General features: G+C 38.9%; 2 protein-coding genes across 4 annotated transcripts; both read right to left on the reverse strand.

Moving 5' to 3' along the window:
* Positions 1 to 2,455: 2,455 nt before the first annotated feature.
* On the reverse strand, positions 2,456 to 10,768 carry LOC131986879 (protocadherin alpha-C2-like). 3 transcript variants are annotated; one of them, XM_059352019.1, is made up of 3 exons: positions 8,197 to 10,768; positions 6,663 to 6,699; positions 2,456 to 5,735 (listed from the first exon to the last, which is right to left on the reverse strand). In XM_059352019.1, the coding sequence occupies exons 1-2, from the start codon at positions 10,630 to 10,632 to the stop codon at positions 6,688 to 6,690; spliced, it is 2,448 nt and encodes an 815-aa protein (XP_059208002.1). In that variant the 5' UTR covers positions 10,633 to 10,768; the 3' UTR covers positions 2,456 to 5,735; positions 6,663 to 6,687. The 3 variants fall into 3 exon arrangements, with proteins under 3 accessions (XP_059208002.1, XP_059208001.1, XP_059208000.1); XM_059352018.1 differs by lacking the exon at positions 6,663 to 6,699 and having other exon boundaries at positions 2,456 to 5,732; XM_059352017.1 differs by lacking the exon at positions 6,663 to 6,699.
* Positions 10,769 to 16,670: 5,902 nt separating this feature from the next.
* On the reverse strand, positions 16,671 to 22,418 carry LOC131986116 (protocadherin-10-like). Its single transcript, XM_059350912.1, has 4 exons — positions 19,801 to 22,418; positions 18,422 to 18,483; positions 18,216 to 18,328; positions 16,671 to 17,885 (listed from the first exon to the last, which is right to left on the reverse strand). Exons 1-4 carry the CDS (start codon positions 22,330 to 22,332, stop codon positions 17,611 to 17,613), a joined length of 2,982 nt encoding a protein of 993 aa, XP_059206895.1. The 5' UTR covers positions 22,333 to 22,418; the 3' UTR covers positions 16,671 to 17,610.
* Positions 22,419 to 27,718: the final 5,300 nt, after the last annotated feature.

Here is a 27,718-nt window from a genome sequence, read left to right on the forward strand (position 1 = left end):
CCTGTTTCAGTCCAAGGTCATGTCAAGAGCAGATTCAAGCCTCTGATGAGTCACCAGGGCCAACACATGGACGTTCAGTACACCTGACCTGCATGTCTTGGGACCTTAACCCTTTGATGCACAACATGGGTAAAAAAGGACCCGCATTTATTTCCCCTGTTATTTATTGCTTGCTGTTTGTTTCTGTGCTATCTGTTTTGATATCAACTTATTTTATGATCGAATATTCTAAGTATGTTTAAATATCTTGTTTTTGATAAAAACAGATCATTATTTTCATTTTGCTTCACATAATTTATGAAGAAAAAAAGTTTTTGTATTACTACATAGCTAACTACTTGGCTAAGTCGCTTGCTAAGCTAACTACTTAGCCAAGAAGTTAACTAAGAAGTTAGCTTAGCAAGCTACTTAGCTAAATACTTAGCCAAGAAGTTAGCTAAGAAGTTAGCTTAACAAGCTACTTAGCTAAAAAATGGATATGGCTCATTTTTCACCCATGTTGTGTATTAGAAGAGTAGTGACAGACAAAGGGATTCTATTCAAAATAAATAAATAAAAACATAAAAATAGGATGTATAATGATCAAAAACAAACTAATTGAGGAAAACCTGGAATACTGAATGATGAATTATTGCAACGATATCGAACATAAAAACTCTGTCGGGTCACTTTAGACCCATGTTGTGCATCAAAGGGTTAACCTGATAACCACTGGTGGAATATAATAATAGGTCTCAAATAGGCTCTTGGGAAGAGACATGCAAAAGATCCCACCACCTCTCCTACAGAGGAGCAGGACTTTAAAGTTGTTTGGCCTTTTTCTGTTGTTACTGTTGTCTCTTTAAGTCGCTATGCATCTTTCTGTGGTCTTTTTGTAGGTATTTGTTTTTGTTTTCTGTGTCTTTTTGTAGTCCTATTGTGTGTCTTCATAGTTCTTTTAGGTATCTTTGTGATCAATTTGTGTCTCTTTTTTAGATATTTTCAGTATTCATGGTTGCTTTGTGTCTGCAGTTTTTCGTGTGTCTCTTTGTGGTTGTTTGCCCTTATTCATTAGTTATGTCTCTTTTTATGTACTTGCGGCTGCTTTGGATCTCTTCGTATTTGATTTAGTCATTTTGTTGCCTTTAATGTCAATCTGTAGTTGTTTTGTGTTTCTTTGTGGTTGATATGCATCTCTTTGAGTGACATTTTGCAGGTGAAGGCCAGGTGCCCCTTGACACTTTGAACCCCTGGGCCTGTTCCTGCAGTAATCCATCTTTGCTGATAACCAAATTGAATTGCCATTTATTTTCATATCACTCATACATTTTGAATTGCTGTACAAACCAGACATGGGAGTGGCTTTCCACAGCTGCCCTACATACAATCCTGACTTAAGATACTTTGCAGAGAAATTTCTCAAATAATATATGAAACATTTTTGCAGCCCCCCACAGAGTGAATTGTTAAACAGAGAAATATTCAAGTTTAACCATGATGTAAACAGTAATAAAACCTCATATTTCCCAGCCTAGTGTCCTGGTTTATTGCAGCTGGGTTGCACAACACTTTCAGCACCATGGATAGCACCAGCTCTCAAAATGTAGACCACTGGGGAGGTGAATTGATGGCAAGTATTGCAGCGATACTCAGCATACACGAATGTAGCCACAGGTGCACTGCTTTTCTCCGACCTACTTGCAGTTCTGTTAAAGCACAAGTAAGCAGAACACCTTAAGGCCTTCAATATAGTAGTGGCAGTGCTGCAAAGTGCTTGTGAGATGAGTAGCAGCCATTGGTTCCTCATCTGTCCAATATATAACTATTTGACTTTCATTTTCACTTAAGTACATCAACAAATTTCTTAATTAACTCTGTTATTCTATGTGGAAGGTTGTAGAGTGTTCAAACATATTGCTATACTGAATACAGAAAGACTGATTTATAAGTAATTGATGTTCTGGCATTGCAAGACACTGCAAATGTACTTGAATTTGTGGCAGAAATTGTTAATAATGCCTAAATCAATTTTAAACAAAGATATTACTATGTTAAACAGACAAGGGAAACCTGATTCCATTGATTATAATAGGAATTGCTTTGATGAATGATACAAATTCATGGGCTTCTCACACATCAGTCTCAGGCTGCAGACTGAAAGCCCTGTGTGGTCACAGCGAAGAGCATTCTGTGCAATTTGGCTCTAGGATTTTACTAATCCTGACAAAGCTATTATTTGTCTGCTTCTGCGATTTGAACTGCAGGCACATCTCCTTTATTTAGTTTTCAATTTCCAAGAATTAGTACAGAGCGTTATACAGAGAAACTGGGTCAAAATGTGTGTATGCAAGGGAATTTTAGACAGAGAGAAAGCGAGAGAGCGACAGAGAGAGAGAAAGAGAGAAAGCAAGTGTGTCCCATTCAGAACTCACTTTTGATAACTCTGATTCATTTTTCATCACAGACACAACAGGAAGACAGTTTAAAAAGCTTTATTCAAACTAGCATGATCAGGCAGGACATTTAAGCCAAATAAGCAACATCAAAATTTGACAATTAACTAGACTTGTAAATAAAGCAAGACCATTCTCTCCCATACTGTCTTTGATCCACTGAGGGTGGAGCTGGATCAGGTTTGATGCAACTCTCAAAGCATACTGTACAATCTGACTGGCAAATAAGCAGAGGAAAAACTGAGCTGCGTACACAAAAGAGAAATAACGCACTTTTACTATACCAAGCACAAGCACCTCCTGTGCCATTTGATCACAGTGAATACATAAGATATCAAAAAAGTCTACTGTATAAAAAACACAAAGTATAAAGCAGTTTAATTTACAGTAAATGCATTTACCGGTTCTCATCTGCTCTGAAACCAAAAGGCTGAGCCCCTATCCAACATTAGCAATCGAAGGTATTTTATCATTGGGGTACTGTAACTGTAATTTGTAATATTGTATGACATGCCGTTATTTCATTCATCAACAGTCATATGTATCTTTTACATTGCAGAAGGCACGCAAGGAGCTCATCATATGTGCAATTCATTACTTCTTTAACACGGTTGAAGTCAACTGGTTCAGGCATTGATTGCACACATAACATGTACTGCACAGCAAGAGATCTCTCATTCAGTGACATCTCAAGTCTGACAGACAGACTGCCAGCTGTGTTTATGTCTGGGAAAGCTGGGTGTACCCTTAACACCAGGCAACAGTAGGAGAGGATGAGAGAGGTTAGATTTCACTGACTCAGAATATGTAGCTCGATACATCTAGAAATATTCTTTCTTCTCTGCATTATTGAGTGAGTGCTGCGATCACATTTAGATCTGGTGCATATTTCAAAGTGCTGTCATCCGCTTAATACTTCCTATGCACTGTCTATGTGTTCCGCCCCCCCCCCCCTTTTACTTGCAGAGTCAGCACTAGAATACTGCAACTATAATTAACACTATGTTCTCCTTCGCCCCCAATCCAATTTCCTCACCTCACCCAATGGGATTGTATAATTTAGCACCCTAATAAGTGTCCCCTAATGAGCTCCTTGTTTCTGAGAAATGAAAGTCCTGGGCTTCACAGTAGTGCAACAGCGCTACCTTTGAGGTCAAGAAAAGTAGAATTTCAATTGTAACTTATGTACACTATCAAAACAACATCATATGCACTAAACTACAAATATGCAACACAAAATGCCCTTGAAGAAGCTCACAAAAGCAGCATTAAAAGTCGATACATAAAATATCTATAAAAACATTAATATTCATAAAACAATACCTTGCCTGGACCTTATATTCCCTTGCACCATGGCAAATACATTTTAATATCTTACTCTTTTCAATAAACAGAGTATTTATCATTACAAAATAGTTTTTTTATTTCCACTGTTATTGTATTTTTTTTTAAATTGAGTAATATGATTTCCACTGTGTGTAATGATTGATTGCAGTTCATATTTAACTTGCCAGCTTTATCAGTGGAAATTAGATCATAGAGAGATAATGAGTGTGCACCCTCGCTCACTCGCCCCAACAAGAGGAGACAGGCTGAAACTGTGTATGCTAGATTTTGAACATGATTTAGAAAATTCAATATTGCAGTGTAATTGTCCATAATACAGCCAGATAACTGTGTGCCCAGTCAAATACTTTATAACATCTATGAACTGCACACCTGATGTGAAGGTGTCAAACATATTTTTGCTTTTCTGACCTCATTATAATTTCTATAGAACTACTATATCTACAATCAGATAAAAAGAGAAACAGTGTTATCTCCTATGTTTTTTTTTTTTGTTTGTTTCCATTTTCTTTTCTTTCATTCTTTTTTTTTTGCCATTTTCACACATTCATCACTGTTGAGTACAACAAACATTGTAAAAAAAATTAAAATCAGTAACACTTTATATTAAGGTACACATATTCACTGTCAACTTGTTGCTTATTAGCATGCATATTAGTAGCATTCTGGTGCTTTATTAGTCACTATAAAGCAATTAATGCCTTTTACTGGAATACAATATTCTACAAGTACCAGGTCAGGAGTATTTCCTTAATAACCTCTTAATTACTGCTTACTGGTTGTAGGAATGCAGCTGTTGTAGATTAATATGATGTGATTATAATTCACTCTGTGTGTACAAAAGTACAAATGTTAATAGTTGTCAAGTGCTATTTAATATCAAAATAACTCTAAAATAAGTATTTTAAACTCAGAATGTTTTAATTTTGAGTTTTTTGGAGAACTATTAACATTCATACTTTTGTGTTCGTCTAAATAAGAAAAGACAATATTTATAAAGTGTTATTAAGGAAGAGTGACTAATTTTGTGGTACCACTCCATAAGGCCCATACTAAGCAAAGCTTATTAAGATCGTTATTAATGTACAATAGCTTCCATCCTTGCTTACTATCAATTAGCAGAAATTTGTAAGTTATTGAGGGGAAACTCCAAGTTAATGGCCTAGTAGTTGTTGGTTATGGTCATGCAGAAAAGGGCAGCCTGCTTTATAATGACTTATATGCATGCTGATAAAGCAATGGTGAATATGTGTACTTTAATCAGATCATTGATTATTTTATCAGCAAGTTACTAGTTGACAAAGTGACCCTTGCAGAATACTCATAATACATTATAAATTATTATTCAAAAAGATAAACACTGAGTGCAAAGCCTGAATCAGTCACATAACCAGCTACAGTTCAATAATTATCAGAATTATGGAAGAATCATATTCACCCTGATTCATATGTGTGTGTGTGTGTGTGTGTGTATGTGTAAATAGGCGTGTTTTGAACTCTTGCTTAGAAAAGGTTGCATGACGGTGACTTATGTTGAGCTACTCATGGTTTCTAGTACTACAGCACACAGCGGTAAACCCTGGAGAGAAGGCAAATTTGTTCACTGAGGAGTTTCAAAGCGTTAAGGAGGAAATTATTTACTACATGAGGCAACTCTAGAAATGTCCAAATATCCTGCTATAAATGATTTTAATTCTATGCCCAAATATTTTGAATATGTTCATTTGAATCATGCAGACCCATGCTTAAAAGAGAAAAGAAGGTAGAAAGCTGAGGTGATTCATGGTCGATGTTTGTATGGGGGATTGGAGGAGCTAGAGAGAAAGAGCAAGTTGGAGCAGTGGGACTGAAGGAGGACAGTTGTTTTATCTTCTTTGTGAGTCATGGGGAAGAATCTTATCCACAGACTCCCATGAGGAGATGATTATATCATGGCAGTTCTCTTCTGGGTTCCTGCTAAAAGACAGAAGGTAAAATTAGCCAACACAGAAAGTCAACCTCAATAGAAAGTCCTCACTCATGCAACAGTGGATTGTGACTGGTTACTGCCACCATCATTGACATATCATTGAGTTTCAGGGAAATTTCAATTCAGGGGTAAATCGAGAACTTCTATCTATATTTTTCTTTCAAATCAGTGTCAGAATTTTCATCGAATAGTTTGTAGAAATCCAACTAGAATACACAGCTAAAATACAAATGACAAAGCCATTATAGGGAAGCAAAGGGTGCAATCAAAGCATGCATAAGCAGGCATCACAATGTGCTACTTGGTATTTGGCGGGCCAATATTCCAACTATAGAGGGAAAATAGAATTGGATAGGCTCCATATTAGTACAGGACATTTCCCATACATTTGAAACATGCCTTAACAGAGCTCAAGTGCAAGGATGTGGAGATAGTAGATATAATCTGTGCTGTCAGGTATGTTACATGCTAAGAAACCTATTCAGGACAAATCATTCCCTGATCCCTTTTTTCTATCTGTGCCATCACTTTGCCCTGAATCTCCGCCAAGCCAGCCAGATGTGCACAACACAGGTCTGACCAGCAGCCAATTTTATTCTAATCTCAGCTCTCAGTAAGCTGATAGGTTTTCGCACTTGAGAGACTGGCCAATTTAAATTGTACTGCTCACACTGGAACAGAGTGGTGTGTTTGTGAGTCTGACCAGGGGACAAACAAAAAAATATATTCTGCTACATTTAATCAGGAAAATATGTTGACCAAAGGATTACACCAAATACTTGCATTGGCAACTGTGACAGTTTATCAAAACCAGATTTTTGAGCCAAACCAAGAAAGTATACCAAATAGGAAAGGATAGAAAATGTCTACACATTTATAGTGGCGCTACAGAATGTAGTTAGCAACCAGCATACCTCCAGTTGTAGAATGGACTTCCTTTCATTTTGAGTACTTTAGAACAGAAAAAAGAGACAAGTTCAGTGGTACGTGTGCAACTCAGACACCCACACACCCACAATACATACACATCATAAAAAAAAACCTCTTTCTCTTTTTTCCATATGCACCTGTTCATTCATGCATATTCATGTTGTTTAATCATTCAGTGGATCACTTGTTTCACTTTAGTCTGCAGGTCCAGCTGCACAAAAGCAAACAACATCTGTACAGTTTAAGCGGCTCTACATTGATTACAGTCTGCTGCATGCAGGAGCACTGCTGGAGACTCCACAGACCCCCAGCAGGATGCGTCTCAGTACAGCAATCTCTCTTGTCCTTGAAAGGAACCCCTCCATGTCTGGGCTTCTTTGAAGTACTCCCCCCTCTCACATCCACTAGTTAATGCTCCAATTGTGTGTTATGCATCTGCAATATATGACCTACATACTACAGAAGACATCGAACAGTGGCACATTTTCTGTTTGGGGTATTTGTTTGGCCTAATTATGCAATGGAAATGCAGATAGTTCTCTCTGGAAATACACTGATAATGAACATCAGCATGACTTTATTCTTTTCTAAGTTGTGACTCATTTTTTTCAGCTTTTTATTGCTGTTGCCTCTGTAAATGGGTATATTACAGTCCATTATATATATCAATATATAAGAGCAGTAGAACGTCTAGGAAAAAGATTTAAAGTTATGCAGCATTTTTACACAATCAACCTCAATGGCACTTTGGCCCATCCTTGTTTACATTTGCATCATATTTCAATTGCAAAGAAAAAAACCTTGACTTCCATCATGGTCATATTAGATGGTGGACATTCTATACTCATCAGCCAGACACGAAACAAATACATTAATAATAAATCAGCTTTGATTTTTCAGTCATTGCTTTAGTCTAAATGCATTTTAAGTGTGTGTGAGAGTTACATTTTACATTTGTAAAAAGTACTCAGATCCATGACTCAAGTAAAAGTAAGGTAAAAATACAACAACACAAACAAGAATCCTACATACAGTTTCCAAAAAAGTGCATATGTACTGGCAGCAAAAGGTACTTAAAAGTATCAACAATTAAACTACTTGGTCTCCAGAAAACATGGCCACTGTCACTGATACTATTATACTGAGTGAGCCATTAACACAGTCTTAATACTGGTTAATAAATGCATTATATTCTGTAAACTTGTGTTAATGTGTAGAGTCCACCACTGGAGGAAAAACTAAAACTGTGCACAATGAGTATTTTCCCCCAAATGTTGCTATTTTTGATACCTGACACTGAGAATATTGTCTTTCTAATTTTGCATGAAACAGAATTAGCAATGTGTGTGTACAGTAAATGCAACAAAACATGTATAGGCCTTCTAGGGGGAAAAGCATGACATGTAAGAACTTTTTATACCAAAATAAGTCCTTAAACACACCAATAAGTTTTCTTACCAACATGTTCTGGTTCCTTCTGTAAGCAAACAGCTACTATTACATTCATACTGTACATACCTCCAGTGTGGATGCTCTGGAGTCTGTCGTCTCACTTGGCCCTATGCTTCTGGGTATACTGGACACAAAATACCCAGCTCCTTTGGGAATTATCGGCTGTCTCACGACCACTTTGCCTTTCCTGGTCTCTGCGAGGAACAAACTGTACCAGTAGGCATCGCTGGAGATCAGGGTGGAATCTGCGATGGTGGAGCTTCTCTGGCTGATCACGCTGTTCCTGCTGATCACACTGTTTCTGTTGGCTGGGGGGATCTTGATGGCCTTTGGCTTTGGTTTTTGACACTTCAACACAATAATAACCAAGATGGTTATCAGCAGCAGAAATGACACAGCCCCTAAACCGATTACTAAGTACAGGTTTAGGTCTGTGAAGACGTCATACTCTAGTGGCAACTCTGTAGTCTCTGAAAAGGACATGACGTGTTCCACTGTTGATATCTTGATGGTGACAGTGGCAGACAGAGCTGGATTGCCATTGTCTTTGGCGACAATCACTAGCCGCTGTTGTCTTGGGTCTCTGTAGCTAAACATCCTTGTCGTCCGGATTTCACCGTTGTACTGATCCAAGCTGAAGAGGGTTGCGTCACTGATCTGCAGAAGCTGATATGTGACCCTGGCGTTCTGCTCAGAATCAGCATCAATGGCAATCACTTTGGCTATCAGGTGCCCCTTATCCGTGGACCTTGGTATCACCTCCTCTACCACGGAGCCCTGCGCCCGCCAAGGTGACACTATGAGAGGAGTGTTGTCATTTTGGTCCAGAATGATGATGTGAACTGTCACATTGCTGCTCAGCGGGGGAACACCAGAGTCTCTCGCTTCGATGTGGAAAAGGAATTCCCTCTCTCTCTCATAGTCAAAGGTCTTCAGGGCATAAAGATCTCCATTCTCAGGGTTGATGGAGAACAGCATTGACATGGACGTGTTAACAATCTCCTTCTCCATTATGAAATAAACCAAGTACTGGTTCTCATTGAGATCTGGGTCAAACGCACTAAGCGATGTCAATAACGCCCCTGGTAGATTATTCTCCACAACGTGAATTGTGTAGAAGGACTGGGAGAATCTCGGTGCATTATCATTGATATCCAGAATCTCTAAAGTGATGGTTTCATTCTCAGATAAAGGCGGTGAGCCTTTGTCTGTCACCCTCAGTGTGATGTCATATTTGCTCATTATCTCTCTGTCCAGTGGCTTTGAAACGAGCAGCTCAAAGTAGCCCTCTGAGGATCTGTTCAGGAGGAATGGTAAAGATTCTTGCTGATTCAAAGTGAGCTTCACTTGCCCGTTCTTTCCCGAGTCCCTGTCGCTCACGCTGACCACCGCGATCAGCGTCCCCACAGCAACATCCTCAGTCAGTGAACTTTTCACAGACTTGATGGTGACCTCAGGGTAGTTATCGTTCAGATCTGTGACGGACACTATGACTTTACAGAGTCCTGACTTTGGGTTCGCCCCTTTGTCCTGAGCCTGTATGTGCATCTCAAAACTCTGACTCTCCTCATAATCGATCACCCCCTTAACCCTGATCTCACCTGAGTTTGGATCAAGTGTGAATAGCTCCTGAGTCTTCTCTGAGGTGTACAGTGTGTATGAATATATTAACTCAGCGTTTGAGCCTTCATCCAAGTCTGTTGCGTTTAAGGTCATGACCACAGTCCCTGCAGCCGCGTTTTCTGAAACGTTCACTGAAAATACCGGCTGACTGAACAGGGGGGCGTTGTCATTGATATCCAGGACGTTAATAACGATGCTGGCTGTGCCGGAGCGGGGAGGCACCCCTCCATCCACAGCGGTTAAAATTAAATTATGAACTGCCTGCTCCTCTCGGTCCAAACGACCGTTCAGCACTAAATCGACATACTTGGAGCCATCGCTACCAGTTTGTATATCAATGTTGAAGTATTTGCTTTCGCTGAGATAGTAGGTCTTGATTGAGTTCGCCCCCACATCCGCATCCACAGCGTTTGTCAATGAAAACCTCTCACCGGGAGGGGTTGCCTCAGATATGTCCAAAAGCATTGTCTTTCTGCGGAACACAGGCGCGTTGTCGTTTATGTCCATGATTTCTAACTCGAGGTTAAAAATGCGAATGGGGTTTTCTAGTATGACATCCATTTTCAGAAAGCACGAGGTTGCTTTAGTCATGCATATGCTCTCCCGGTCGATCTTCTCGCGGATTACTAGCTCCCCCGTTTCTTTGTTGATGTCAAGGTAATTTTTGCTGTGAATGACATCGAGCTTTGCACTGCGCTGCACCAAACTGCGAACATCCAGACCCAAATCTGTGGCCAGGTTGGCAACAAAGGATCCCTCTTCCATCTCCTCTGGAATAGAGTACCGAGTGATGGAAAGCGCACACCCCCATAGTGCAATGAATGTAAAAACAGCCGCTATAAAACGTGTCCGTAACGGTGCAATGACACGCGCCATCATTGTGGTATTTTTCGATCAAGAAATGAAACAGATCCGTTCTTACGATCAGGTTGTCTTCATGCAGGGGAGCGCCGGTGTCATTCTTGCCTCCACCAGTTGTAGCTGGAGCTGCAGTAGGCCATACGCGGTACAGTACCGCTGGAGGAGCTGGGCTTTCACAGCAGCGCTCTGCAAGGGCGGAGGCAGCGTCTCTGTGGTGGGGTGGCCTCAATCACATCACAGGGTGCACCTATGGAAGATCAGAGAGCTGAATTCTGCAAAATGAACACTAGATTTTTTTAAATAAACATTGTGTGCTACAGCTTGCGTTTTATAATATAATAATAATAATAATAATAATAATATAAATATATATATATATATATATATATATATGTATATATATATATATATATATATAGACAAATTAGGGTAAATATTTATAGTACTCAAACGTAATTCAGTTTAATACCATGTCTTTCCTAAGAGAACTTTTGTCTTTACATCCACTAATTCAACTTTAAAATTTCTAAGATAAAGATTCTTTTTTCAGGAGTAAAAACATTGACACGTTTAATTGGAAAGTTGCCAAGACAGTTTGGATTTTCTCTAAATATTGCTCCAAAAATGAATGAAATGCTTTGAAATTTCATGTATGGTGAGAAAGTTAGTTATGACACAGCTTCTGGTTAATTTGTCAACAATAAAACATATTTAATTAGAATTTTTTAAAACAAAACTGTGTGAAACAGAGTTGACGGCTATGTGAACAGAGTAGACATGAATAACAGAGTTGACAAACTGTGTAAAAGGCCAAAAACAGTAACTCTGTTATCATTGAAATTTTGAAACATGTAACAGAGTTGACGATAACAGAGTTGACATTTTCCACCAGTTTGTGCTTTAACTCCTCATGCTAGCTTAAAACCAGATACCATATGTCATGAATAAAACCATACTTTTATGAATTTTCATCATATAATTGTTTTTGTTTTTTTAAATGACAGATTCACTAGAATATCCTAGTAACATAATTGACATTTAATTAATCTACTGTTGGTGTATTCTCAACATTTTGTACAAATTAATGAGAGAGAAAGTTTAACATTCCATAATTCCCTCCAAATCTTCTCTGCAAGAGGAAGTGACATCACTGGGTGCAGGTCGCATGTTTTTTATTTGAATGCTGTAGGGTTTTTTATATGGTTTTATAACAGAGATAACAGAGTTGACCGGATCATAGGGACAGATAAAAAATATATATTTTTAATGTTGAAATCCCATGTATTACAGAAAATAAATACTCTGTGCAACTGTAAGTATAAGTATTTATATTATTAGCACAAAAAAAACTGCTAATTTTAATGAATTATTTTATGTTAATTCAATATGAACATGTGAATCACAAGCTGAAGACAGCCAATAATTGGTGGGTAGGAATCGTTTAATGAATATTTTACATATAAATTGTGCCTAAAATACACACCAAACATTATTATTGGTGAACATTCAATATAATTAGCAATATTATTTAAAACAGATCCAGTAAATACTTTTTTAGGGGGAAATAATCAAAGTTTTTTCTGGGAGAAATGTACCCGCAATTCTGAAATGACCCATATATTAGGTACGGGAATCGATAAAAAAAATTAATATAATTAATAAGAGGCTTTGTAATTAATTAATCAAAATTAATTACATAGTGGCGTCCCGGTGGCTCACACTGGTAGAGCGTGTACCATTAAGGCTGAGTCCTTCCTGCGGCGGACCCGGGTCCCTTTGCCGGATGTCCTCCCCTCTGTCTCCCCCTTTCTATCTATCACTTTAAATAAGGCGAAAATGCCCAAAAAATAATCTAAAAAAAAAAATTAATTACATTTTAATCACATATAAATATTTGACCTGAGAACAGTGAGAAGTAATTTTTTTCATATGGATTTTTAGTATGCCACATTAGCGTCTGCGCTAGCTGCTAGCCTATATGTTTTGCATTGAGGTGATACTTGAGGCTCGATTTGCTCCGGTGATATGTGAATTCCTTGTTGCATAGCTTGCACACAACCATGCTCTTATTGACGCTTCCATCCGTTAGCTTTTTGTAACAAAATTTCCCATCCACGGGGCTAACCAAAGAGATCTCATTAGCTTCTTTGTTCATGACATGTTCACTGTGGTTTGTTGTTGTCTGAAGTCATGAACGCTAGTTGGTGCTCCAGTAAAATCGGTCTGCCTGAAACTCATCCAGTGTGAAACGTTCCGCGGTGCAAAAATAAGTGTGATTAAAATGCATATTATATATATATATATATATATACTGCACAACTACTAATGGTGAGTCTTCTTTGAAGAAAATAACACACAAAATAACATATCAATATGTCCAATTCACTCCTTGGACAGGCTTATTAAATCTCACCTGTAAGATGAAAATTCTACACATATTCTGTTGAATAGAGTTTTTGGGTTTTTTCTGACACAAACGGGATATTTACAGAATCTACTTTTAAGGTAACAATCTAAATATCACTTTAGGGTGATAATTGGTGATTATTTTTACATATTTATTGTTGGTAGGTTGGGTCATTCATATCTCCGTCCCTTTGTTGTCAATATTGTGGGGCTAAAATATAATTCAATATTGCCCTCATTATATGGCTGAGGATGATATAACTGAAAATAGTTGGCACAACAATAGCCGTTCATATCACATTTAGTTTTTTAAATATGGTCTCTGTCAAAATATATTTTACTGCATTACTGCATTACTCTTGCAGGCTATTCGTCACTCTGGCTTGCTTCATCAAACTGTTTTGGATGGCACCTAAATCCACAGCAATAATAAGTAACTGTATTACTTTTTTTTTTTTTTTTAACACTGGGCATTCTGACATTTTGCACGGGCAGTGCAGTAGCCCACACAACTTTTACTCCCTGTTATTGGTTCTTGCTGCTATATTTTAATGTGTGGTTTCTAAACTAACGCGGTTGTTACTGGTGGGATGGGCACTAAGATGAGGATGGTCCTCAGAATTCCTCTCCTCTAGCTCCATCTGGTAACAATTTATAGAATTACAAGAGGATCTGGACTCTATCCATCACTCTCTTTTACACACCATATTATCCGCTACATTAATGCATTTAAATGTTATATTTGTACTAATTTACCAATTTTAAGTATCCACTTTAACTCTATATTATATTTGTATTCAAATATAATATATTATATATTATATATATATAATATATTATATATATTATATATATATTATATATATGTATATGTGCTGCACTAACAAGGAGTATGATTTTAGAAACCTGAAATGTTCTCCTGAATCAAAAGTTATTTACTACATAATATTTTTTTCAACATGATGTTGGGCCCAAAATGAACTTGCTTTTGATAATAGTGCCAAAGTAATGTGGTGTAAAAACTAGGATAAAGGAAGGATACAACATAAGTTTAACATGACATGGAGAAGATACAAAAACAAGTAATGTTAGGCTGGCACATAGCTTTGTCAAAGGAAAAGCTCCAGTTTAAAGTTTCTCTTGTTGAATAATCAGTGGTCCATTGCACATGGCTCACATGTGGCAGTAAGGCAAAGATGCTTATTCAAATGGATTCTTCATGTCTACTGCTATTTATAAATCAATATTTTGTTGGATTGAGTAAAGTTTGAAAAATGACAATAACAAATTGTAATAGTAATATCAGACAAATATTTAACCAAATAATTAACTTAGTGGGTGTGTTTTGGGGATAAAGGGGAACCCTGTTTTTTTATATTGTTTTATATAGATGGCTTTGTTGTTGTCTATTTATTTTATTGTTATTATTATGTTATTGTCTTTTAATCTCCATGTGATACAATGCCTTTTCTTCTTTCACGGTCATATATATCCAGGGGCCATTCTCACCCAGTTGCTAATTGAACGAGAGATAGGAGTCATGGCCATAGGTGTTACATACTGTTTATAGAAGTGATGCCTCCTGCTCACCACCCAACAGTGTGTATGGCAGGAGAGAGAGAGAGGATAAGTTCTGCTCATGGCAAACATGAGGCATGAAAATAGCAATTTAATGTGGTCTTGCATTTACTGTGCCTACTATAACTGTATCAAATTTGGAATGTTTTTCACAAACTAATTTAAATGTAGTTGAATTTAATTAAATCATTGTAGATCTGATTCGTTTTTCAAATGCAGTCTAAAACATCAGATTAAGTGTAAAAAAGAATAAATAAAAATTAAAATGTTAGACCAATATGGAAATGAAATGGTGAAATCCAATATGCATACAGTGCAAAAGGTATCTGTAGGGGAAAAGCACCCTCTAGTGGCGAAAACGGGGAGACTCAGTTATGGAAGCTATGGATTTCTGGGAGAGATAACAAGGAGAAAAGGGGAAATAAAGCAACACAGATTGGGCTCTAAACAGATTTTACATGGCACAGAAAATAGACATATGCCATGTGTCTGTGCTTATTGCACATGGGACATATTATGACTGCTAAGCCTTGGGTTTTTTGGTACTGGTTGTGATACAGTCAAATATAAATCTTGGCTTGATTGTGTGTAATTATTGGCAGGATATAGCTGTGTGCCTATCCAGATTAGTATTTAAAATTTCTACTAGTCTCTAATTGAAGGGGTTATACAGCATTTTTTGTCTTAAAGGTTTCATCCATCTGACTTGATCTTCAGAGAGTTAAAAATACGTCTGAAACTGGCCCTTGGCACTGAGCTTTCCGAACATGAAGCAGTTCACTGAGGCAGTCAGGCCCATGCCTGAGATTAACCCATTGCTCTGCAGTAGCTCAGCTAGAGCCGATAGATCTTGAGGATTATCTCCAGAGCAGTAGTTGGACCCCTGGATTTCCTGACCACAATGTCAAGAGAAGAGGTTAAATGGCACTCTGTCACAGCTGCAGGTCACAATAGGCTGCCATACATGTAATAGAGAGGTGATGCTCCTGACCAGGGTAGCAAAATTCTGGGAATTTTTAAAGTTGGAAACTTTCCATGGGAATTAACAGGAATTCATGGGAATAAACAGGGAATTTACAAAATTGAAGGTTGGCTCTTAACAGGGAACTTAAATATAGTTGGGAGAAATATATTTTAGCATAATCTTGACTAAAACGCCACGCCCCCTACTGAGGCCATGCCCCCTACATGCAATGTGTATTCCTCCATCACATGTTCAATTAATTTACATGTTGAATGGGACTTTTTTGGAGGGAGAGGGACCCTTCATTTTTTTACATTTAACATTTCGAATAGGACTTTTTTTTTGGGGGGGGGGGGGGTCATTTTACTTATTATTATTTGAATTAGTGGGGTCGGGAAGATGAGTGATATTTATCTCAACATTCATGTTTTTGTTGTTCATTGAAAGAATTGATGATTTAATAAAATAATTAAAACTTGATACATTTCTACTTGTCATGTTTTTTAATTTTCGAATATTTCCAAAATTCCCCAGCTTAGTTTCCCATTGAAAGTTTCTGAAAATTTACCAGAAATGTTCCACCCCTTTGCAACTCTACTCCTGACTGAGCCTGGGCTCTCGCCTTCAACTTGTAGATTTAGTGAGGTTGGCTGAATTACCATGCTTAATTGCACCCCAGCAGGGAACTGGGGGAAGTGGTTCAAATTGTGCAGTGGGGTTGATAGGTGGTGTCCAAAAAATAAAAGTATGACTTCATGGTTCCCACCTCTGACCTCTCTGGAGAGTTGACAAAACTCAGTGTCAACATTTGGGCACAAAATTATTTTTTTTTTTTAAAGAGCTGTTTTACAGGCAACATGCAAGGTCGGGGCAGGCAAGATGAGAAGCAGCCTCAACAGCTCTGCCCCCAGCTTATTTTCTGAGAGGCACTTTTGAAGCCAATTAGCTAATAGTGCTCCTGACATATTGTATTCCACATTTTCATTACTGAGAGATTGCATTTGATGTTATCAATCTGCACCAAAGTGCTGTGATTATTACTTACAGTGTTTACACTGAAAATCCACTTTTGATGCTCTCAAAAAGACTTCAAAAGTTTGCTGCTGTTCAGTTTTTGATGTATTTATTTATTCATGGTGAAATTAGTTTCATGGTGAAGTTTTCTCGCCATTATTTCAGAGTGAGAATAAACACGTTCAGCGTACAAAAATGACAGGAATAAAAATATGGCTGTTCTGTCAACAAGAAAAACAACTACAGAGCTGAGGACAGATTTATTGATATTAATATATAATATGTAATGTACATAGACTATATACAGAGTGATTAGTCCTACTCAGCATTACTGTGTAATTTTAAGATCACACTCAATGATGAATACAAATCTGGAATGCATGGCAGTGAGTGAGCTGCTTCAGCAGTGGTGTGGAGGTGTGTGTTATTTGCAGTAACATTACACCTGTGTTGTTGCCCTTGTCAGTGTCAACGGTGGGATGTGACGTGTCAGTGTAACGGTCTACTGCACACACCCAGTGAGTCAATTCACAGCTGTGATGCTATTCCACTATCTCTCAATGACCCCTGGTTGTTTATGTCCTGGTGGACATGTTGCATGGTTACACTCATCATTTCTATGTCATATTGCAATCTTTGTCTGCAAAACAATGTCACAGTTTGAAATCAGATGCATTCGGACAGTCACTCACTATAACCATACTGAGCACCAGCAGCCTCCGAACAGATCAAATCACATTTACCTGAGCTCACAGATGCTGGAACAGAAAAGTTTTCTCTCTAGCGTTCCAATTTTTCTGACTTTACACAATAAAACTTTATGATGGAAATGGAAATGTCATCTTTTGATCCCACAATGACTCAAAAAAGATCTATTATAGTATTTACACAAAGAAAACCATACTTTTTGGGTAAAGAGTAGTGTTAAATTAAACTGGAATGGAGAATCAAGCCTCCGAGAAGCAGTTTGTCATTAATAATTGAACTAGGTAATAGCATATACAGTGCTGTAGAGAGACAGCAGAGTTGGTGTCTCATTTGAAAATGTCGTTACTTACGATGAGACTATCATCATTGTCAAAAGATTGTTCATAGTTTGAGATATATCTCTTTTTCTTTCCAAAAGTAGAGAATGTGTTGTAGACATCCAGCTCCCCTCTGTGTGCCAGCTTCAGAGTGCTGTAGTCAGACGTGGTGCCAGGTATGTACACATTGTGCTGGTAGTCTGGTGCTTCAGACTGAGGTTGAGTGTACTTTGGAGTCCATGAGTAGTGAGGAACTGCTCCCTCTTGAAGAGAAATCTTGCAGTCTGTTAAAAAAAATGCGCATAAATTACAGTTTGTATCAAAAGATGATGACTGTAAAGAGCTCCCTTTTTCATACAGTATACTAAAAAAGGTGGTTTTTAAAGGCATCTTCCTAATTTCAGCTTTTTCGCAAAAAAGGCAAAACCCTTCTTGCAGGGACTTAAGTAATCCTCGTGTTGTGTTAAACCCCTGGTATTATCTGCCTTTCAGTTTACCATTTTGTATTTCAGGCTAAATCCTTAAGCACAGACACAGGGAGAACCCCCATCACCCCCATCACCCCCATCCCTACACCCTCTCTCATGAGGCCAAATTGCACAGTCGCCACCTACCTTTCATATGGTTTCCCCAGGTCCAGTACTGTGGTGCCACAGAGCAGGAGAACCCATGGGCATCATATTTTTGTTGCCGTGAAAGAGTGCCCTCCATATTAGCTGAACTATACCTGCGGAGATAAAGAGTCGGCACAAGTGTAAGTTTAAGTGTGTGAATGCATGTGTGCAATGTTAATTGTAGCTGGCAAAGTTAATGCATTCACCTTTTGTATGCTGAGTTGCGTTGATTCTTGGTCCAGGTCCAGTCCTTGTTTGAATACTTGAGCTGCACAGTTGAAAAATAGTGATCAGCTCAAGTAGAACAATTACAATGCATTTATGTCTAGATGCAGTTATTTATATGGTATATAGGCATAATGGCAAGAGTTAAGGCATCACATCAGACCTTTTTTTATCAGTCCATAAATTGGGGGAAAATTGTCAAAAGTACAGATTTTGCCATGCTTTAGAAAAAAATGTGATATAAATCAGGCTATGAATAAACCTTCTGAATATAGATGGGAAAGAAACTGATAAGTTTGGTGCATGTAAGTGCTGCTGAAGTGGAGATTTCTGGCTCAGAGTTCGAGAATATGGTAAAACATTTACCTCATAGAACAATAAAACGTCCCCTGTTGATTACTTACGATATTAAGATAGTTGGTTTTTGTATAACATGTTTTGGGAAATTTTATTTTTAAATGTAGAAATGCAGTATATTTAAATGCAAATGTTTTGTTTCAACTAGTCTCAAAGAAAACATGTTATGGAGTCAAAATAGCCCAAAATCTCAAAACAGACCAGTGCATGGAATAACAATGTTTCTGCCTACAGTGTCTCTTTGTAAGTTCCATTCATAGAAAGATTAAAAAAAGTCAAGTTTAAATGAAACAGCTGCAAATCATGAGGGAGGGTAGCTTATTCATTATGTTTGTACTAGACCATTAACTGACTCGTGTCCAATACAATTCTTACATTGACAAATGACACATGAGCCTCTCTAACATATTAATATATCAATGATAATGAAGATATTACATGCTCAATTAATAAGTCTGCTTATGTGATTGATGTGAGGTGTAAAATTGGTGGGGATACAGATGCTTATCACTATAGAGGACAGCAGCAGTGTTGAAATCAACACTTTTCAGCATATGATATAAATTAATCTAAATCTCTTCCATCCCTGCAACACCTTTATGTTACACCTTGACACATTATGGTGATTTGTTTAGACTGCGGGGTATGATGGTTCTCTCAACATGTGGGAGGGTTCAGGCTATATTTTCCAGAGAATAACATTAAAACTGCAAGATGGCAATGGATATATACTTGACATCATATACATTACAAACCGGGGTTAATGAAGTAGGTGTACTTTAAGATGCTCAACTGATTCTTCACACACTCAATAATTGCAACACTTTGCAGTTTAACATCTCTTCAAACCGTTGTTAAAACATATATTTATAAAAAAAATGCAATTTAAAGAAAGTGAGACTGCGTCCTCTAGTGTGTAAAATATATTGTGACATTTGCCCCTGAGTCAACCCTTCTGTCAGGCTTATTTTCTCTTCTGTCGATTTACATTTCAGTATATTACCTCGTTTGGAGTCGCTGCTCTGTTGTTGGCCAGCTCATTACGGTCCAGTGCGCTCCAGCCAGAAGTGAGGTAATCTGTGCTCTTGGCGTTATTCTGCTGAACTGACATTATGGGACTGCAAGGCTTGAGAAACATGAAGTCACTTTTGGACGATTCCGGTGTCAGACACATTTTGTAGCAGTAGACCTGAGGAAGCGCTCCGTTGCTGTTCGCCTCTGCGCAGCCGGACGCGCCTGTGGACATCCGGACATTTAAGTTTGACTTTTTAAACACCTCTGTGGTGGTGGGGGTTTCTGAGCGGGAGCAGCAGCAGCAACAGCCGCCGATGGAGGGGGGGAAGTTGGACTCAGTGCTGGACGCTCTGCCCTTCAGTCTCCGCACTGCAACCAGGACGATAATAGCCACCAGAAATGTGAAGGAGATTGCGCCCAGAGACACGATTAAGTACAGGGTGAAGTTGGTGCTGTGATGTGGGCTTAGTGACAGGTCACCCAAATCGGGCTTGGAATCTGGCAGGCTGTCAACCACTGACAGAATGATGGAAACAGTGGCCGAGAGGGGCGGCTGACCATTGTCCTTCACAAGAATGACCAATCTGTGCCTCGTGGGGTCTTGCTCCACCAACTGGCGTATTGTCCTTATTTCTCCCGTGTACAGAGCGATGCTGAACATGCTCGGGTCTGTTGCTTGGAGCATCTGATAAAACAGACGCGAGTTCTGACCTGCGTCTGCGTCCACCGCGCTGATTTTGGTGACAAGATAACCGGCGTCAGCTGATCTGGGCACCACTCCGCTTGGTGCTGTGCCGTTTTGCGGAACTGGTGACACAACTACAGGTGCATTGTCGTTCTGGTCCAGAATAAAGATGATCACTGAGACGTTGTTGCTCAGAGGCGGAAAACCGGCGTCTTGCGCTTGAACTGTGATCTGAAAGTTTTTAAGTTGCTCGTGGTCGAAGGATCGCAGCGCGTAAATGTTCCCGTTGTCTGAGTTTATGGACACATATGTGGACACTGGCATCCCCTGTATGTCCCCGTCCAGTATAGAATAGGAAAGGTATGCATTTTGACCATAATCTGGATCCTGTGCAGTCACCGAGCATATGGATGCTCCTGGTGCGTTATTCTCAGTCAGATACACAGTGTAGGAAGGCTGTTTGAAGTGGGGCGCGTTATCATTCACATCAGACACCTGGACCAGAATAGTTTTCCTGGTGAATAACGCTGGGGAGCCCATATCTCGGGCTGTGAGGGTGATGTTGTACTCTGCAACTGCCTCTCTGTCCAGAAAATCACTTGTTACTAATGTGTAGTAGTTCTTAAAGGATGAGTGTAGCTGGAATGGGACGAGATTGGGGATCTCACAGTCCACATTCCCATTTTCACCCGAGTCTTTGTCCATTACACTGATGACGGCTATCACCGTCCCCGGGGGTGCGTCCTCCTGCACAGGTGTGGACACTGATGTCAGGATCACCTCTGGGAGGTTGTCATTTTTATCCAGAACGTTCACAAGAACTTTACAATGCACTGCTACAGCGGAGGGACCTTTGTCTTTAGCCTGAACATAAATTTCATGCATCCTGGCCCTTTCGTAATCTATAACTCCTTTTACTTTGATTTCCCCCGTGCGTGAGTCTACGCTGAAAAGCTGACGCACTTTGATGGGCGCGTGGCCACTAAATGAATAGGTGATGTCAGCATTTGGACCTTCATCTAAATCGGACGCATTGAGCTTTATGACAACTGTGCCTTTGGGTGCGTTTTCAGCGAGCCTCACTCTGTAAAACGACTGATCAAACACAGGCGCGTTATCATTTGCATCCAAAACGGTGATATCAATTTGCGCAGTGCCGGATCTCTCCGGCGCGCCTCCATCCACAGCGGTTAGGACCATTTGATGCGCGCTTTGCTGCTCTCTGTCCAGTGGGCTTTGTAGGACTAGTTCTGCAAATTTACTGCCATCACTGCGAGTCTGTATATCCAAAAGGAAATGCTCATTTACACTCAGCAAATAGGTGCGGAGCGAGTTGGATCCCACGTCTAAGTCCTGTGCGCTCTCAAGTGGGAAACGTGATCCTGGCGCAGCGGACTCAGATATGTCCAGATTAAACTCTGTCCAAGGGAAACTAGGAGAGTTATCGTTCACGTCCAGTATTTCCATCTCCACCCTGTACAGCTCCAGAGGGTTTTCTATGACCACTTGCAAGTGGAAAGAACAGGACAAACTCTGCTCGCATAGTTCTTCACGATCAATTCTTTCATTGACAAATAAAACTCCATTTTCTAAATTTACCTCCACATATTGCTTCTTGGCACCCGAGACTATCCGGAATCTGCGCGCAGAGAGCTTGTCCAAATCCAAGCCCAGGTCCTCTGCAATGTTGCCAACGAAAGCTCCATGCTCCAGTTCCTCAGGGATTGAGTAACGAATCTGTCCCCGGACTGCATCCAAGAAACAAGTGAACAACGCAAAACGGCAAACTACAAGCCATCTCCCAGACAGTCTTCTACTCGCCCCTTGTTTGTCCATCTGGAGGCTGGAGCAGTACTCACAACAAGCACTGTGTCTCTGGTGTAGCTCATACAAGATGATTAAGGCAGAATTGTGCAAAACACAGTCTATAAAAAACTTGACATTGGTGGGACTTGAACAGCGACTGTCTGCCTGAGAGAAAAGAGAGGAGGGAGAGAAAGGGATGTGCACCGGCTACTAGCCTATCTCAGATTAGAGTGCGTTCTGTGTGTCTGTGTGTGCGTGTTTATTATTGGCCCTACTGTTCCAATAGAGGGGGAACGACATCTGCTCGGATAATCTTTCCTGCCTACTAGCCCGATCAAATTCATGTCACAGTCTCCAGGCTGTGACCGCAGGTCAAACGCACTTGATTCAATTTCTTATAGGACAGTTTCATCATTTTTGAACTGATAGAGTTTTAGCATAATCGGATATAAATAAAACCTGCAGCAGCATATTCACCCCAACTCACAAAAGTGGCATAAAAGTTACAGTTTTAGACTTTTAATTCTTAATTAATCGACATTAAAAAGTGATTAACTTAATGAAGTGTTATTATTAAAGCACAGGATAGAAATGACTGAGTGATATTCCCCTTCTAGAGATCTGGAATGAAAGAACTTCATTAAAAACTTTTCAATAAGCTAATTTTCTTGAACTACTTTAATAAATTGGGACTATGAAAGGAAATCAGTGTGCAAATCCTTTGATGTTTGTTTATGTTATTAGAGGAAGTGAGAATTTCAGTTGAAGCTTTATCAAATCAGAGGAAAAGAGGAAAGGTATAGCCACAACTTAAAGCAGCTTTAAAGACCAAATGAAAAACAAGGACAGCAGTCCTTTAAAGAGTACAGGATTATACCCTTTAAAAAAGAAAGTGCCTGCATTTATTATAGACACAGTAAGTATAAACGCACTATAAAATTACTGTTAAGTCTCTTGAGATGAATATTATAGAGACTATGTATAGTATGTGATTGAAGTGTTTAAATGGTAAAATTGTCCTCAGGAGGCAGTTTAAATTCCCAGACGCCATCACAGTATCCTGGCAAGGAAAGCTCATGTTTAAAACAGATTTTTTTTTTTTTTTTTTAGCATATTTCAGCATATTAATACCCAAATAGAGCAGTTGTATCTGTTTACCATCCACCTCAATAAACGCTGTTCCCGTTTGCTCTGAAAAACCCAGTTCCCCTGGTTAAAAGCAGAAAACACAATCTGTCTGCAGGAATGAAACTGCAGCAGATGGTGAGGTTTTCCATGGGCTCATGCTCTTTTTAATTAATGGAATGGAGATTAGAGGGCATTTTCCCTGGATCATTAGTGAACAGAGGAATTAAGACATTTTGTGAGGAATAATCCCAAGGCTATCCATGTGATGCACATGTGGTTTTCTCTCGGTGGTCATACTGACCCGCTTTTCACAGCCTAAGTGCATGGCATCACTTACGCACTGCAGAAACTAAGTAGCTAGGATAAGGGGACACAACCACCACATTTAGGGATCAAAAATACAAAAGAGATTATCTCTCTGTCACTCCCCCTCTCTCTCTTGCACACACACACATAGAGAACCTCTCTCACTCTGTCTCTCTCTCCCTCCCTCTTCCTCTCACTCAAGGGCAAAAGTAGAATATCAATCCCTTTGTCTTTAACTACTTTCCACTTTTAAAACTGTAGGATTAGAGTAGGTTAGCCTATATTCTGCAGCTTTTAACACTTAAGCGGTTTTAGGTGGAGACAGTGTTTTGCATCCTGCTCTAATGGTTGAATGTTGGTCATGTAACATGTCCTGAGTGCAACTAATTATTTTGAGTTTTATTCAACCTCTTGTGAAGCATTACAGATGCACTGCACCACCTGGTATGAAGAGCCAACAGCAAACTGACAGCGATGACTTCTCACATGATTGACTGCTGTGGTAATGAGGCAAATTGTAGCATCTATTTTCCTGTTTGTCCAGCTTGTCTTGTTTTATTAATGACTGACATGCTATGGAAACGGGGCGCTAAATAGAGACATGAGATGAAATAGAAAGCACATTGTTACACAGTATGAATTACAGTCCTGTGCACAGGAAAATGTTGTGAATAAGATCCTGAGAGTGTGCATACATTCACATGTGGGCTGGTCAGACACAAAGTGGTGGTTGGAGCTTATCACATGCAGTCAACAGAACAAAGTAACAATAAAATAGAACATCAGCACAAAAATGAGTTTTGGCTCCATTTGGATATTCCATCTGTAAACATAGATTTTCATTAATAAATTAAGCAATTCAATAGTCTGCAAAAAATCCATTTGGATATTACCTCATGCGCATGGATGATTGTGTTTATTATTGAAGTCTTTGTTGCACCACAAAAATGTTGTTCTCTTTTCCCTCAGAGTGCTAAAAAAATCAGTGAGTGAAAGGAATTAGAGGGGATGAGATGTAAAATCCTTTGTCCTCATTTGCTTTAGAAATTGTTATGAAGTCAGTATTTTTGATTTATTACCATGTCGATATTATGTGCAATGGTAATATTAAACTCAGATTGTGTCTATCTACATTGTATAGCTTCACAGATACATATGAATCCCCCCTTCTCCATCCCGCCTATAAATGCAGCAGCACATGGGTCTTTATGAGGTCATCACCTGAGTTATTATAGGCTCATTGTTTTTGTTGAAACTTGACATGGATGTCAGCGGAAAGAGGGACACCTGAGAGCACAGCTGTTATTGGAGTTGTCAGATGGAAACCTCTTGACACTTATAGTCGGCTCAGAGAGCCTCCCACAGTCACAGGGAACTGAAAGGCACGCCAGTTAAAATAACCTGCTACTTTTTCCTTTTTTTCCCACTGGCAAATGTATGTGTGTGTATGTGTGCATATGGAATCACCACTTCACCAAGCAGTGGTATTATGACAGGATCTTGCTATTGGCATCAAGAGTAAACACTCATGTCACACATGCAGTCTGAAGAAAGATTTCAGGTTTCCTCATTCTAAACAAATAGCATAATAAATACTGGAATTATATTTGTAGACTAGATGAGACCCTTTATAAATGGGCTTTTTTTCACTTTCTAAAATGTATCCTGTCTGCAGTAACACACTTCTTTGTCCCGTTCTAATTTTATCTTATCCAAATACTAGTAATTTCTGCTAAGAAGCCATCAAACAAATGCCGACGTGCATACATCAACTGCCGACAATGAGGACAGTTTTGCATATGAGGAAGAAAACGGCTCTTAAAATGCAGACTCAGAGATTACAGAGCAATTGAGGTCACTGCCGGATATGGAGAGACTAAACAATTACCCCAGCAACAAGCAGATGTCTCTGCACTACAACACCCCAACACCATGCATCAACAGGGAGACTGCTCAGTCTGTGTAGCATGGTCTTCTTTCCCAAGAGGACCGTTAGACAGCCAATTTGAGAAACTTCTCTGTTGCTATGATCATTACTTTTCCAGGAAAGGAGAGGCAGGCTGCAGACAGGAGTGAATTACTGCTTTTTTTGACCTGCTGTGTAGACCTATCATAAAGGCTTGGTATTTATATTGTTTCTCCTGTTAAACAACTATCAACCAAACCAAAGATGTCATGTTATAATTTCCAATGGCCAATTTTGATTTTAAGCATTTGAGACTAAAAAACATTGTTCATGACATTCTTATTTCATCATTACACAAATGTAACATGGGACGTTTCAAGCAAGTTGTTGAGGTAATTACATTACAATAACATCTGTGATAAAAAATAGATTAGTATATGCTGCATTTGCAAGTCTTGTACTGTGTTGCAATTCCATATCCACTGAATTAAACTTTAATTTCATATTTTGACAGCTTGCAAAGATTGAAGGCCACTTTAGTCAGTTGGTTTCAGTTTGAGCTGCAATTACCAATTATTTTCCTAATGGATTGTGTTAATTTTTGATTGCTTGGTTAGTCATTCAGTGAATTAAATGCAAAGAAAACAAAGTGAATAGTGAAACTGCCAATCATATTTTCTCACAGCCTGAGGTGATAGTTTATGCCCATTTTTTTAATCAACAATTACAAAAGCCAAGGACAGTTATTCAATTTACAATATTATAAAAGACAAAAAATAACAACAAATCCTATTATTTTAAAAGCTGAAACAACAAAGTTTTGGACTTTGCTTGACAAATGACTTACTCGTTTCTGAAAATTGTTAGCAATTAATTTTCTGTCCATCAACTAATCGTTTTAGCACTAGATTCATTAATGGTCTAGGAAGTGTCCAGATCCTTTACTTAAATGCTCTGCACACCCATGGCAAACCCACACAGGCAATTTTAATTATTTTGGGTGACTAGATAATTTATCAGGAAAGTGCTTGCACAGACAGTGCTTGATTCACATCTCCCTCATCTCTCCCGTTAGTACTGTGGAACCTGTTTGTGTGGGAAGACTTTTATCACTCCTACACAAAGTTCTGTGACCTCAAGTAATTTCACCCACGTTCAACCTGAGCAGAGTTATTGAAAACACCTGTTTGCAAAACCTTATAAAGTAAAAGTAGCATGAGACTTTTTTCATGGATTCCACAATAGATAAATTCCACTTAGCTGCTTCGTTTTTAGAGTCTTGTTATTGTGCATGACTCACTTTCACTCACACTGTCATGGCTTAGAGAGCCATCATTATAATTATTAGTCGCCTAACACCTGTGTTTTTTTCCACTATGACAATTAAAAATTTCTGCTCTAGAAGCTCTGTGCAAATACTGTATGTAGAAAGGATGGATTTACTTACAAAATCAAATGTGAAAAAAAGACTCATTATGCAGCAAATGTGAATTATTTATTACCAAATATCATAATATTCCTGTTGCATTCCTGTGTTAGTAACTGTTGTAATTTAGCGAAGCTAGTTTTAATGCATTTTATGTAGGCTACTGTTACAGTAGGTATAGATTAATTTATAGCAATGCATCATATTTGGTTTGGAAAATCTTTATTAACGAAATAACTACTATCTGCCATACAAATGTAGCAAAAGTGCAATATTTGCATTGGAAATGCCAGGATAAAGTTGCACTAAATGCATTTAGTACAACATTTAGGTTTAAGTGCAGTATTGGTGTTAAGATAGCCTACATATTTAGAATGTCAAACCACATCTAAGATAAGCTTACCAGAAAACTTCTAGCCGACCCTATAGTTTCCACATATAGTTGAATACCCGGAATGAGGCGGGTGTCCCTCGCCGAATTGCCCCTAATTTGAATGTTAGTCGCTCTAACGGCTGTTTGACCGGCCGTTTTTTGGCCCTGTGGAAGAGCAGGGCCATTTCTCTCGGATAGAATGCTAAGCGCGATGTGACGTTGTACTCGACGCAACAACAACGCCGGCCAAGATTCTGCAAGTTAGCGTCTCCTCTCG

The sequence above is a fragment of the Centropristis striata genome, chromosome 15, assembly GCF_030273125.1.
Source record: "Centropristis striata isolate RG_2023a ecotype Rhode Island chromosome 15, C.striata_1.0, whole genome shotgun sequence".
Lineage (NCBI taxonomy): Eukaryota > Metazoa > Chordata > Actinopteri > Perciformes > Serranidae > Centropristis > Centropristis striata.

Excerpts from the sequence above, each read along its gene's own strand:
- LOC131986879 (XM_059352017.1), bottom strand. The coding sequence starts at position 10,632 with ATGATGGCGCGTGTCATTGCACCGTTACGGACACGTTTTATAGCGGCT. Across the intron at positions 5,736-8,196 it reads CCAGAGCATCCACACTGGAG|CAGGAACCCAGAAGAGAACT; the intron begins GTATGTACAGTA and ends TCTGTCTTTTAG.
- LOC131986116 (XM_059350912.1), bottom strand. The coding sequence starts at position 22,332 with ATGGACAAACAAGGGGCGAGTAGAAGACTGTCTGGGAGATGGCTTGTA. Across the intron at positions 18,329-18,421 it reads CGCAACTCAGCATACAAAAG|GTATAGTTCAGCTAATATGG; the intron begins GTGAATGCATTA and ends TTATCTCCGCAG. Across the intron at positions 17,886-18,215 it reads CTGGGGAAACCATATGAAAG|ACTGCAAGATTTCTCTTCAA; the intron begins GTAGGTGGCGAC and ends TTTTTTTAACAG.